General features: G+C 32.7%; 1 protein-coding gene across 5 annotated transcripts in view; it reads right to left on the bottom strand.

Moving 5' to 3' along the window:
- The window catches only part of LOC148600132 (fatty-acid amide hydrolase 1-like), a 60697-nt gene extending 46045 nt beyond the window's left edge, over positions 1–14652 (bottom strand). For 2 of the 5 annotated variants that reach the window (XR_015918173.1, XM_088559370.1), the window contains exons 1-4: positions 11185–11226; positions 10730–10957; positions 8849–8962; positions 3884–3940 (exon numbers count right to left, since the gene is read on the bottom strand). Coding sequence is in view for 4 of the 5 variants with exons in the window: in XM_088559370.1 (XP_088415496.1) it covers positions 3884–3940; positions 8849–8962; positions 10730–10957; positions 11185–11187 (402 nt within the window). In the remaining variant the exon portion in view is untranslated. Of the gene's footprint in view, positions 1–3883; positions 3941–5660; positions 5680–8848; positions 8963–10729; positions 10958–11184; positions 11227–11248; positions 11346–14555 lie in introns of those variants that run through there. The other 3 variants (XM_088559371.1, XM_088559372.1, XM_088559373.1) reach the window with 3 other exon arrangements.
- Positions 14653–15020: the final 368 nt, after the last annotated feature.

The raw sequence follows: 15020 nt of genomic DNA, 5'->3' as shown, positions 1-15020 counted from the left end.
AGAATGATGGATAGACTCACAATTTCCCAGGGGATGTCACATAATACCTTACAACTTCTCAGAGGATATCACATAATACCTCACAACTTCTCAGGGGATATCACATAATACCCCACAACTTCTCAGGGGATGTCACATACACCTCAAAACTCCTCAATGAATATCACATAATACCTCACAACTCCTCAATGAATATCACATAATACCTCACAACTTCTCAGGGGATATAACATAATACCTCACAACTTCTCAATGGATATCACATACACCTCACAACACCACAATGAATATCACATAATACCTCACAACTTCTCAAGGGATATCACATAATACCTCAACTTCTCAGGGGATGTCACATAATACCTAACAACTTCTCAGGGGATATCACATAATACCTCACAACTTCTCAGGGGATACCACATAATACCTCACAACTTCTCAATGGATATCACATACACCTCACAACACCACAATGAATATCACATAATACCTCACAACTTCTCAAGGGATATCACATAATACCTCAACTTCTCAGGGGATGTCACATAATACCTTACAACTTCTCAGGGGATATCACATAATACCTCACAACTTCTCAGGGGATATCACATAATACCTCACAACTTCTCAAGGGATATCAAATACACCTCACAACTCCTCAATGAATATCACATAATACCTCACAACTTCTCAAGGGATATCACATAATACCTCAACTTCTCAGGGGATATCACATAATATCTTGCAACTTTTCAGAGGATATCACATAATACCTCACAACTTCTCAGGGGATATCACATAATACCTTACAACTTCTCAGAGGATATCACATAATTCCTTACAACTTCTCAGACGAAATCACATAATACCTCACAACTTCTCAGGGGATGTCACATAATATCTCACAACTTCTCAGGGGATATCACATAATATCTTGCAACTTCTCAAAGGATATCACATAATACCTCACAACTTCTCAGGGGATATCACATAATACCTCACAACTTCTCAGGGGATATCACATGCACCTCACAACTCCTCAATGAATATCACATAATACCTCAAAACTTCTCAATGGATATCACATAATACCTCATAACTTCTCAATGGATATCACATAATACCTTACAACTTCTCAGGGGATACCACATAATACCGCACAACTTCTCAATGGATATTACATTTTACCTCACAACTTCTCAACGGATATTACATTTTACCTCACAACTTCTCAGGGGATATCACATAATACCTTACAACTTTATGTGGCAGGATATAAAAAGAAATATATTTTATCCTGCAACAAGGCTTTCCATAAAACAAATGCAGGGCTTCAAAAAAAAATTGCTAAATTTGTGTAGCGACATTACATTATATCATCCCCTGTTTACCTTAGACAGGTACCCAGGTACTAAATTTGTGTAGTGACATAACATTATATCATCCCCTGTTTACCTTAAACAGGTACCCAGCTTTAGGGTCCGTCTTAATATGTCCAAATTCATATGAGGAAATAATATGACATGGTTGAACATCTTTTTTTTTTAATTATCATAGCAATACACTAAAATTTGCTTGTGGTATTCTGCAAATTTTACATCTGTAGTATAAATGAAGGAACGTAGATTTAGAAAGTGGAATATTATGATACATGCTAAAATTAGCTAGTTGAAATATTTCTTAAGTTCAATCCCTGGTACATGTAAAAAAAAGGTATTATTTGAATTTGGAATTATTTTGGATTTAAGTAAATAAGTAAAATTTATTTATAGAATTTACCCTACTAAGGGGGTTAGTTATATATGCCGTCATGACTAAGGGGAGTTGGTAAGTTTTCCTTGCTTTTTGTTATCCTACTAACCTTACCCCTTAGCCATGCAGGCATGACTAACCCCCTTAGTAAGGGTTACTTTTACAAATATTTTTTTTGTCATTTTCTAAATTCCAAAATAATTCCAAATTCAAATAGTACCTTGTTTTAATGAAATTTCAGTCCAGCATCAATATCTAAGGTTCTGGACCTCAGACCATCCCAAATTTACCCCCTGATTTTGTTTGATTTTTTTTTACAGGTAGACCTAGGGTAAGGGAAATAACTCTTGAAATCAGAGATATGTTTGTATCATATTTAATTTCACCAAAGCCTTTCAAGCTTTCCTTTGAAATAGAATGAAATCAGTCCGAGTTACTTTGGTGCTTATATGAGATTGATATCAAATAGTGAATACAAGCATTCCAATAATATGTAAGAGTTGTGTCCTTTACCCTAGGCATACCTTTGTAAATTATGTTTGTAGAATGGGGATTGATTTGACATTGTTCTCAGATTAGTTTCATACCTTATCTGAGGCATCTCAATATAAGGATATTTTCCAAGTATCTCTCCATAAAGGCAATGTAAAAAGTCAGTTCGCATAAAGATGGAAAAGATAAGGACCGCTATAAAATCTACCTTAATTTTTATCACCTATCTATTAATATAATAAAGTGCAGTCTTCACGAAGCCTGTCAGTCTAAAGGGTAAAATTCACATTATCTTTGGGTTAAAGGAAAAAAATTTTCTGGCAGTCTGGAAGTCAGAAATTGTTCCAGAATTCTAGTTAAAATCTAGGGCCGTCTAGTAAAGGCTGCTTCGTTTTAGCATTTCTTCAATATCTGGTGGACCAAATGTCCACATTTTCTGAAAGAACTTCATGAAGAATGAGTGCTACGAACTCACATTTATATATGAAATTAATATATTTAAATTTTAATGAGTTATAAAACCTTTTTCTCTATGTTTCCTCTGCAATATTTGGCAACTTAACAGTTCAGAATCTGTCGTGGCAAAAGTTCCAGCAATTGTTTATCTATGATGTCAGAAACAACATATGTCACTATAGTTGTTATTCATATTTACTGAATGCAAGCCATTTTAGCAAGTTTTTCAAAGGGACATAACCCACTAACACCTGACAACCTGGTTGACAGTCTCATTGGGGAAAAGAAGAACAGTAAACATTTTTTTTTTTAAACCTAAACAATTTACACATCAGTAAATGGTTTGAAATTATTTATTCAAAAGTAAACAAGTTCTTACCACAGCTAAAATAAGTCAATTACTTGAATTTGAAGTCTACTGCTATCCATTGCTCCAATTGGACAGTAAACCAGTCTGTCAGGTTGGAAGGTTACTTCCCTTTGCTCAAAATTTTATAAAACGAAGTCAATGTCAGGAATACGAAAAAGGTCTATTGACCAATCAGGTTTTATAGACAAGGTGATGCAATCATACAACAACTAATCCCAATGGAAAACTTTTGATATTAACATGTTCATATCATATCATCCGTGGGAAATACATGTACATGTATAACAAATTTATCCTGCAACTAGGCTCAACTTTGTCCTATACAAATAAAGGGTGTCGAATAACGCAAAGATTTATTCCGCCACTGCATGATTATGTCTGCTGGTTACCTTTTTTTCCTTAGCAATATAAAAAACAGGAAGCAGGTAACAAGTTTAAAGGTGCATATTACGACCGCTGCAATCAAAAGATTGCTGAAAAACAGTCAACTATTTTGGGCAAATTTCATAAGTTTTAGTTATGAAATGTGGTTGCAGGAGAAAAACAATATATGAACAGTGCCAAAAATAACAATATATTTATTTGTACTCACTTCAAAACTGTCAAATTAGCTCAGGGAACCAGAGCGATCAGACAATTCCTTAAGCTTGTCATGTATTGTATACAGCCATCGAAGTAGATAAAAGGGACAAATCGTAGTGAAAAAAATACAGCATCATATCATATTGATAGTAAAAACATGTGGCAAAGAAAATTTACATTGTTATTATTACATTCCTCAATATTTTATTATTAAAATTTATAAAAACTTACCTCTGCCTCCCAAATTACTTCTGTTATGCAGTTTGTCTTTTTATCTATTTGAAGAGCCTGCAAAAAAATACATAAGAGAGTCATTAAATTCCACCCTGAAAAAAAAAAAACAGGCCAAAAAAATAATAGTCTTGTTTTCTGCTACCAGCCAGAAAAAAATAGGGTAGATAGGTAAGGAAATTATCCTATTTTTCAAAATTTTACATTGAGTTAGTGAGGAAACAATGTAAACTTCAACAGTTCTCTAGCCAATTAATGGCTGTAAAATGTTTTAGGCAGGGGCAAAACATATGGTAGGTAGGGTAGCAGGAAACAGACATGTTATTTTTTTGGCCTTTGTCAAATCAGTAAGGCCTAAAATCTGAGCTAGTATAAAATGGAGTTATCATCATTCACCGAGGTGAATCACTGTATAGATTAATATGAGTTTTGTTAAATCCAAGTCTTGAAAATATTTCTAGTGACACAAACTAATGAAGCTTCGAAGCACTGGGCAATATTGGATACACTGGATAATTGATGAAAATCTAAAAATAGATCTCTTTCTGAAGGTTGCAACAGAAGATTCATTTTATTAAGAAAGATGGTTGAGCAAGGAAAAGTTATTCCGCAAATAAATGAAATTGGATGATTCGACATTTCAAGAAATGAAAAGCGTAAGTTTGCACATGATATGATATGGGTAAGCGCAGTAATTTCTTTTGATATAAGTACGCACTATATTCACTGTTGCGGTTTTGCTACTATGTGTATTTTGCCTCTTCCTTAAAAGTTTATTTTAAATTAATTATTGTATTTTTAAAATGTGAGCATTAATGATTTTATAAATCAATATTAAATTGAAATTTAATACTTTTTCTCAAGATAATGCATTTCAATTTTTCAAAAACATATGGGAAAGTTTTTAAGTGTTTCATCATTTTTGAGATGGTCCATCTGAACAGACCTGTTGATATGTGGGTTACAAAATCAAATGCACGGCATATTTTTTCTAATTGTAACCACTGGACCTTTTTCTTGTGAAGAAGGATTCATGTTAAGAAAATGAACGAGTGTTTATGATGAGGGGAAATGTCCCTTTTTTTAAATCAGGAGTATAGCCACCAAACATTTCACATCAAACTCTATGAATATGCAACCAAACCACCAGAACAGAACAATGCAATCTTAAAGTATGACCATAAAAAAAAAAGTTATAAACAGTAGAGCAGAAAATAAAAAAAAAGTGACCAGGAAACAACAAAATGCATACTACAACATAAAGATACGTTGTGGACCCAACTCCTCAGAGACAACAGAATAGATTTCGCTGAAAATTTGTAGGATTGTTGGTAACCATGTGTAATTGACCATACTCTATTGTCATTTGGATTCAACAAATTTTACAAAAGTTATGTGACTTTATGCAACTTTGTGCATACATGTACTACTATATAGGAATACTTTGTGAACGCTTATCCTCAGAGACCAAAATTTCAGCAACTTTGCTCAGCAGACGCGTATTGGGTAGCAAGACTATAAACATCAGTATCAAAATAAGCTATAAACTATTAGTGCTGGAGGAATGATATTTGGTCAGTGCAATGTATCTTGGGTAGTAAGCAACATCCATACAAAAATTATGTTGCATTGACATACATCTTCATAATTAGTACTCTGTTTAAAGTTTTGGTTAAAATCACTGGGACTTTAAGTACTGGAAGGATGAAACTTTGTTAGTGCATTGATGTATGGTACTAAGCAACATCCCTATCAGATATAAATAATCTGGACTTACATTTTCTGCATGATTTATTCTGGAAAAGGTTCATATCTTAACAACTACAAGTATTAAGGCATGGTATTTGATCTATTAGGATCTATCAAAGAACTGCAAGAGGGTCATAATGAATAGACCTTCAGATACCACTAAAATAAGCCAGAATTTTAATAGTACTCATACTTCGAACTCTCCAACTTCCAAAATACATTCTAATTTAAGTCTTAAGTAGTACTCCAGCTAAGGATCATGCAAAATGTGATTCATGAGTAAAAAGCCTACATATTTTTATTTTTGATATTTTGTTTGAAATGTCATAAGTAAACAGAAATTAACATGTGGTTTTTCATATAACCTGTGCTATTAGGAGATAAAAATTATATAGAATGCACTGTAGATTTCAAATTAAGGGAAATAACTATAAATGGCACTCAAATACAACAGAATCTACTGGATTTTCAATGTTGATTATCTCCTAAGAGCAGGCAGATTTGAATGAATAATTACACATTTCATAGTATAGACTCATAAAACAACTTAATTACAGAAATAAAAATATGTCTGATTCTTACAAAGACAGCAACTATTTCTATTTACTTTTCATTCCCTATAAATTTGAAGTTTCCCTCAAATATGCCAAATAAATGACCTCAGCTTTTAAAAAAGCTAATCTTGTAATGTGCAAATTTTGCCAAATTGACAAAAACACTTGATTTCATTACATTTTTCATTGCAGGAGATTTTGGCCACACGCATTTGGCAGGTGTTTCTAGAAAAGCAGAGGATGTTTACCTTACCAATGGACCTGGTCCATCCTCTCAGTTTTTAGTGGAGTCCAAGCTGCTAATTTACTTTTGTTACTTTGTATGTATTATTCTAGTTACTTATATGATCTATGTTGTGTATGTCAGTTTTCCATGTCTGGTCTTTGTCCCTGGTTTACATTCTTTTGATTTCCACTAGAATCTTGGTTCCCTTGATTACTCTTTCTTTGAAATTATTAGCAGGTGATTGACAGGTGGCCTTCCCTTGATTACTCATTCAATTATTAACATATCAACGAATTATTGGCCGTACAGTTTGTTGACTATGAACCATATGACCAATATGTATGGATCAAAAAACCATCTACTACAATACCTGAACCGATCCGTGCAACAAAAATTGCAATCAGTCACGATCACCGATCAGTTTCCGGTCAGTCATCGATCTGTCAAACCAATCCATTTAACTGGTGATTGCATCATGTGACCACAGAGCAGTCAACCTACTTTACGGTTTTTGTTGTTTTCTTTGTCAATTTTACACATATTTATATAATGTAATAGATTTAAACATCAATTTAAACTTTTATTTTTATTGTCGTTTATTTAAAACAGATCTTACGTCATTTTACATAACAAAACTGCGATCAGATTGATCACCTGTCATTGGTCATCGATCTGTCAGCAATCAATCAGTCAACGGTCATCGATAGGTCAAATTGTTGCGTGGATCGGTTCATTGACTGTAACTTTCTCCTTAAGAAATGAATGAAAGTTGCACAGAAATGATAATTTATTATTATTATTATTCATTTTGACAGGTAAATTTTGAAAACCTAATCAATCTTGGGTTTAGTCCTTTTCTAACATAAAAATATGTCAACCAATCTTTTTTGTGGGTATGCAAAAATTTTCAGTCAACAACAGGGCATGAAACAAGTGCAATTGAAAGCTGTCTAAACCAAATCATGAATAATCCAAAAATCGGTCTCCTGAATAATCTAAAAACCTGTCTTAAAACTGACTCCTGAATAATCTAAAAGCTTGCCTATACCAAATCCTGAATAATCCAAAACCTGTCTAAACCAAATCCTTAATAATATAAAAACCTGTCTAAACTGACTCCTGAATAATCTAAAAGCTTGTCTAAACCTAATCCTGAATAATCCAAAAATCTGTCTAAACTGACTCCTAAATAATCCAAAATTTTGTCCACATCTAATCCTGAATAATCCAAAAACCTGTTTAAACCAAATCCTGAATAATCCAAAAATCTGTCTAAACCGACTCCTTAATAATCCAAAAATCTGTCTAAACTGACTCCTTAATAATCCAAAAATCTTCCCTAACTGACCCCTGAATAATCCAAAAACTTGTCTAAACCAAATCCTGAATAATCCAAAACCTGTCTAAACTGAATACTGAATAATCCAAAACCTGTCTAAACTGATTCCTGAATAATCCAAAAATCTGTCTAAACTGACTCCTGAATAATCCAAAAGCTTGTCGAAACCGAACCTGATCCTGAATAATCCAAAAACCTGTCTACACTGAATTCTGAATAATTCAAAAATCTGTCTCAACCAGGCAATTTTAAAAGTCCCTTTCGTTCAATCAAAATATATTTTGAAACTTGTTAAACTCAAAACCTGCCTAAACTGAACAAATTTAAAAATCTAAAGGGGGTTAGGTTTAGTATGAAAAAAATGGTTTGCAAGTCCCTTGATTACTCTTTCTTTGAAATAATAAGCAGGTGAATGACAGGTGGCTTTGCCTTGATTACTCTTGTTGTAATTAAATTTTCTATACCAGAATTTCTGATGGCGATGATGAACATACATGCATGAAATCCAAAGAATCAATTTTTATCAGTGCATTTACATGGATCGATGTTTTGCTTATAATCCTGAACTAAAGGCTCTTTTAATGACATTTGAATTGTAGATTGAACCCATTTCTGTGAAACCATGGGGTCATGTGACAAATTTACTAGCATACCCTAAAGGAAAGACCAATTTTAAGTGCCAGTCTCAGTAAGGATCATGCAGTGGTATGAAAAAAACTACCATTTTGAAAGTTTAATTTGACAATTTGCACCATCAGAATCAAAGAAAAAAGATAAGATTTTCAATATAATTATGGTGAACTGAGTTATAATTTCCACTGAAATGCACTGAAAACAAACATTTCAAGGGCAGATAACTATGTCAAAAATCTTAATTTTTTTTTCTAACGGTTCTCAGGTAAAAAAAACAAAGGCAACTGGATATCTAGAGTAGCAAGTTTTCTGAAAAAAATCAAAGATCAAAATTTTACATCAAAGCAAACACCAATCAGAGGGAAAGTACAAAAAATAAAAATCAAACTTGCCCACTGGGCAACCTTAGGCAAAATTTACACTGCCCTGCCCTTAACTAAAAAAACACTACGCATATACCACACCTTGTATTGATAAGCATTCAGTACATCAACTGCCTTGAGTTTCCCTGACTGTAACTGATCCTGTAGGTCACTGAAGGATAAGTTTGTTATTGTATGTACCATTTCTATGGCTATCTGGAAGAAAGCAAATCAAAATTCTACACATTATAATCAATTAAAGAAATATGAAATGTCAAAATATAATTTTCTGTGAGCAGAGATAATTTAGGGTTTTTCAGTCTATCACATTGTAAAACACATATATGGGAGAAGTAACACTGACCATTCTGTACTTTCTGAAAAAATGCTATTAATTGTGAATTTTTACTCAGAATGAATATCTCACTGGATGGAAGAAATTCAAGCAGAAAATTTTCATTTCTATTAATAAATGCTATTCAGATGCATATCTGCTAAGGTAACTTAGCTGGGACAGATTTTTTTAAATTGATGGCTCATATAACTTTAATTTAGTATAGTTAACAGTTAGAGGTCAATGATTTCATGTCTTCCATTCTAGTATATATTCTTTACATGCAGTAAAAGAGGACAAATCCCTCATACTGGTAATCAATACAAATATAACCTTTGACCTAAGAAGCATTACTCATTAACCTGAGTAAAGTATACCGGTCCCTAAATAGACAACACGAATATAAGTATGTGTAGTAAACTCCTGGTTGGCAACCAGTAAAACCAAGTAAAGATCTTACTAGTTTCATATCTTGAACAAAAACGAAATGTTTATAGTTCACTCCTTAAAGTTAAATAAAGTAAAATAAATTTTAGTTAATGAAATCCTGTAAAAGGCATATGGTTATTCTTAACAATGAAAAAATATTCAACTTAGTCCTCTTACAGGTTACACCTGTATCATAATAGTTATAAACAACTCAGTATACCTTTCATTTACAAAATTTATGTGAATAGCATTACTATTCTGATGAGTTGCCCGCCAAAACACTATTGATCCGTCCTAACTATTTGCCCTCCCGTAAACTAATTTACCACACGTGTCATTATACTTCACTGAAGTTTCATTGCTGTTACTGAATTGGCACTTCATTCAGAAATATCAGCATTCATTTTTATTCAAGACCTGAAGTCCAGAGATATCAAATTTCAGTCAGATGACAGAAACATCATTGACAGTGCCCAGTCGGCAGGTCAATTTGCATGTCAGTCGTCTCCTCAAGGTAATAAAATATGTCTGTGTATGTGACTACTGGAATAGGTTTATGGAGTTCCTAATTTCCTGAGATCTAGCATGTTGTCTTGTTAAGTCTTTGGAATAAATTTGTGTCTATTGTCTCTTTCGGTATATCTAAAAACTTACTGACATATGTTTGAGGAATAGTAAGTTTATTTTTCCCTCGGTTACAACTTACAAATATTGCTGCAGGCGTACCCAGGGAAAATAAACTTACTATTCCCATCATAACCAGTCAATAAGTATAAAATTTATCCAGTATTGCGTTTACCAGGAGGGCTTTTCCAATTAGTTGAAACTTTGAAAAACAAATTAAGTGATCATTCTGGAAGACCAGGAAAAGCATGGTTTAATATAAGTTCATAGTACTGAAGTGTCATGCTCAGGCATTAAACCCCAACAATCAATCAATCTGTCATGTAAAATTTTCCAAAATTATTGGAACCTTGTGTAAAATAAAAACTTACACACATATGCCACATTTTTCCTGCCTTTTCTATGGGTTTACAGTTAAAAAAAGGGGGTGAAACTGAAAAAAAAAAAAAAAAATTAGGAAAAGTGTAGAAAAAACACAGAAAAAGTGTAAAAAAATACTTTTAATTTAATTCACAAACCTCTGTGTCAAAAAATACTTTTAACTTAATATGCAAACCTCTTAGTGTCAAAAAATACTTTTGATTTAATACACAAACCTCTTTTTTAATCAGGAACTCCTCTAATTTTTCCTTGGATAGTTTCCCTTCCTCCCTTTTTGCTGCAATTTTACTCTTATTCTGTCGCCTCCTGGCCCATCCCCTTACTCCTTGAACAACTTTGTACGACACCAACCCTCCAATCAATGCCCCTCCAATGAATTTTTTCTTACTAGAACTCTCATCATCCAAGTTTTTCCAACACCATCTTACAACTCTTTCCATAATCTGAAGTAACAGAAAATCAATAAAACCAATAACTTAAAAAATCAATAAAGCAATGACTTGAAATAAAACCTTGCAAATGTCAAAGTTTTTAACTGATTTTTTTTTTAAATTAATGTACAATTTAAACAGTACATTACATATATACATAAACATGTAACAAAACTAAAATTAGAATCACACTGAATATGGACAAAAATGTCATAGAAATAAATAAAAGACAAAGTTACCATGATATATTTCAAAGTTTCAATGCCACAAATTCTAGATTCACATGAGTACAGTAAAACTTACAAATAAAATTTCAAGGTAAAAAAATTTAGTTTAAATATTTTTAACTTATATCCATGTCTTTAAAAGTGTACGTTATAAATAGCACGTACTATAATACTGTAATTATTCAAAGAGATATGAAACTAAAGTGCTTCTTTTAAATTCAGATGCACCACATTTTATCTTTTCTTGTTTCTGTTTGTTTAAATGCCAGGTGCATGCTTCATTTCAGTTAGTTTTTTGTAGCTTCATAGCTCAGTAGGCACTATCATCAAATTTTAATAACTGTCGTCTTGAAGTACTGTAGATCTTTTTAAAGTACATGTCCATATCAGAACCAGGCAGGTAAATATTAATACCAAAATGGTGTCCTATCAGTAGTATTGTTGAAATGCAGTGAGTTGAAGGTCCAGAATTTTTTTTTTAAAAGGGGGAGTCAGATCAAGTTATTTTTAAAGGGTGGTAAAAGATATTTTGATCTAGAAATCATAATAAAAATGGGGAAGGCATCTCATAATTTGCTAACAGAAGTAACAAAATTTTCCAACAAAAGGAGGGGGTAACAATTTCTAACTTTCTAACTGGTTATAAACATTTGTACATGTATTTATTTGAATCAATCTAATTAATACAAATGATTAATTTGATGACCTCGCCAGAAGCATTAGGTTTTTCCCTTTTAACTAAATGCATTCAAAATCGTGAAAAACGAAATCTTATTGAGTGAGAAAGGTCATTAGAACAGAAAGAAGAATGGAGTGTTGTTAGATCCTACATGCAGTGACTGAATTGAACAACTGATAGGTCTTATTTTAATATTATATATTGCATTTCAATAAAAAATTTGCAGTACATTTCAACAAATTTTCAAATGATAAAATCTGTTTTCACTCTTTTTGTTCAGCACAAATGTGAGTTCAGAGTGCATGTGTTTCAAAGAATAAACTACCAACGATATCATCAACATTAAAAAAAAAACAGTTCTACATCAGGCAAAAAAAATAATGTCTGCTTCCTGTTACAAAACCTATCATTTTTTTTTGTTCTTTAACCCTTAATACTTTTTGGTCGTTTCGCTAAAGCACTGTTAAAGTCTAGATTGTTTCCCCATTAACACAATGTAAAATGTTTTTGAAAAATAAGATAATTTCCCGACCTAACTACCCTATTTTTTTTCTTGCTGGTAGGAGGAAAGAAGACTATTTTGTTTTTTGCCTCATGTACATGTAAATCCAAACATAAATACAAAATGTAGTATACCAGAAATACTAAAACTTAAAATATCAAAATATAAAATCCAGAACTAACCGATTCAGGCACAGAGGCTTGTTGCATGACTAGGTCATACACATTAGCATGTGCAGTGAGGCAATCCAGCAAAATAAAAAATAGCTTGTCTAAAGGGAATCTGGCTTACACACTATCCAAGATTAGTACAGTGAAAAACTTATGGAGGGGTATATATATATATATAGTGAAAGTGGCAAAAAGCTGAAAAGGGATAATATCTAAATCTTTCTAAACAGTGATTTTTCTATCTATGAATTGGAGTTGAATAAGGCCAAAACATGATAATTTTCCCAAATATTCCCCCAAAATTCCCAAAATCCTGCGATTCAATTTTTTCAATATGACATGTTCCGACAGGGCTCAAGAAATAAGTCGCAAATTATCCATTTTTTCCCATTGAAAATTCACTTTTCCCTCACATCCCATCTTTCGCAAAGAAAGGTGTCAATATAGGGACTCATGGAACCAGCTGTACTATGAAATATATTTGTCATTCAAATTGATCAGTTTGTTTTATACTTCAATTTTTTTCCAAATTTGAATGGCACATGCACCTTTCAAAAAAAAATTAAAATCACTGCTGAATACTCCAGCTCTCATGTTTTTGGTACAGAACTTGTTTGTTGATCATTTTTATTTTTTTCGCCAGCCTATTTACTAGACCAATTGTTTGATATGTGTATATAAAACCCTGTTTGGCAGCATTATAATGATTTGGACCACTGGTGTTACCTTATGGAGAATCAAATCTTGGTTGCATATGTTGCTGCTAAAGAATTACATTGCTGGCATTACTGATTAACAATTTCCTCCAATCTATTTTCTTATAAATCAGGGATTTCAATCAGCTCTATTTCAACAGGTGAAATTGAGATTTGAACAGGTGAATTCAGATTTTTTTTCTATCAAAGTTCTATTACAAAATTCAAGTTTTAACAGGTGATTTATTTAAGTGAAGCAGTGAAATTCGCCGGGTGCTTCCTTTTATTGAAAACCCTGATAAACACAATGTATATGTGGTGTTGCAATCACCTATACAAGTGTCCTGATAACAGCTAAATGCTTTTGAGTGTATGGATTGACCTATTTTTAAAGCATTATTATATAGTGTTCTAGGATTTTTTCAGAAATTGAGGTTTCCTCGGGAAAAATCCATATAAAATCAACTTTCCCACAGTCAATGACTGCTTTCCTAACAAAACAAATCCTTGCAGCATATGAAGTTTTCAACTCGCCACAAAAAAGTGTAACTAAGTACCTAACTTTCCCTGACCCAAATTTCACTTGACCCGGGTAACGGGAAATAGGAATCCTAGAACACTGATTAGCTCATGAATAAAAAATGAACATTTGTCACTCTTCATGTTATCTTGTTTTTCTCCTTAAACATCAAAACTTTAACTAGATCATGAACTAGGACAGTTTTCCTCATTTCTACTCAATTGATCAATTAACATACTTGAAATACATTGATCTAAAAAAAAATACAGAAAAATAAAACAATTAAAATAATTTATTCCTGTCTACATGACCCACAAGTTTTTGCACTATTCTGCAGAAGGAGTTCTTGAACATCGATATCATTACTATATATTTTTTTTTTTTGTACAGAGCCAAACAGGGTGCCCACGACCTTTCAAGCTGAATACAAAAGTGTATGGTAGCAACCTAATCCCTTTTGGGATTCAGCGCTGGAGATATTTTTTGTTTCAACCATAACCAAATCCCTTAAAATGCCCTATAAGTAATTCCTTTTGGGATTTGGCATTGAAAATATTTTTTGTTTTGAACACCAGCGCCGAATCCCAAAAGGGATTAGGAGGCGACCATCTGATTTTGAGGGGGCTGCCCTGACAAATTTGGGGTCAGAGTACTTATTTTTCAAAATTATGTGGGTCACGTAGGCATGTTTTTTAAACGTAGCATGGCCCATGGGACGTTTAGACACCATCATATTACGCACTCGTCTAGACACTAAATTTTTATAGGCAATGCCTACTCCACATTAATTTAACGTTGAGTTTGTGCATGAAATTACCTTTTAAATATCTATCTGATGTAAATAAAAACCGATGGCAGACGATGGTCAGGTTCTGAATGTTGACCTTCAACTAATGGTGTCAAAACGTCCCATGGTAATGTTATCCCTATCGGTCGAATATTTTAAAACGATACTTGGGGTATAAGAGAGCAACAAATCTAGCTACAATTTCAAAATTAGGACGTTTTCCTTTAATTTACACTTTGACATATTGAAATCAATGTTAAAATATGTAAAAGGACATAAGGACTTGAAAAGTATAAGGTCTTTTAGATTTTTTATATAAAATATTTATACCAGTACTAGTATTATTCAAAAAGCTGGCAGAATCAATAGAAAGTGCGCATGGAAAATTATGCACCTAAATAACCTTGAAAATTAATATCGGGATTAAAATATTTAATGTTTTTACAGTCCCCTGAGTAGAGGAAAAATTTCATAATATGACATATATCTGCACAT

This window comes from Perna viridis, chromosome 13 (assembly GCF_037379345.1).
Source record: "Perna viridis isolate PV_CMFRI_1.1 ecotype Kerala chromosome 13, ASM3737934v1, whole genome shotgun sequence".
Classification (NCBI taxonomy): domain Eukaryota; kingdom Metazoa; phylum Mollusca; class Bivalvia; order Mytilida; family Mytilidae; genus Perna; species Perna viridis.
Note: the sequence above shows the minus strand (reverse complement) of the source record. Positions and strands in the feature narration are given on the sequence as shown.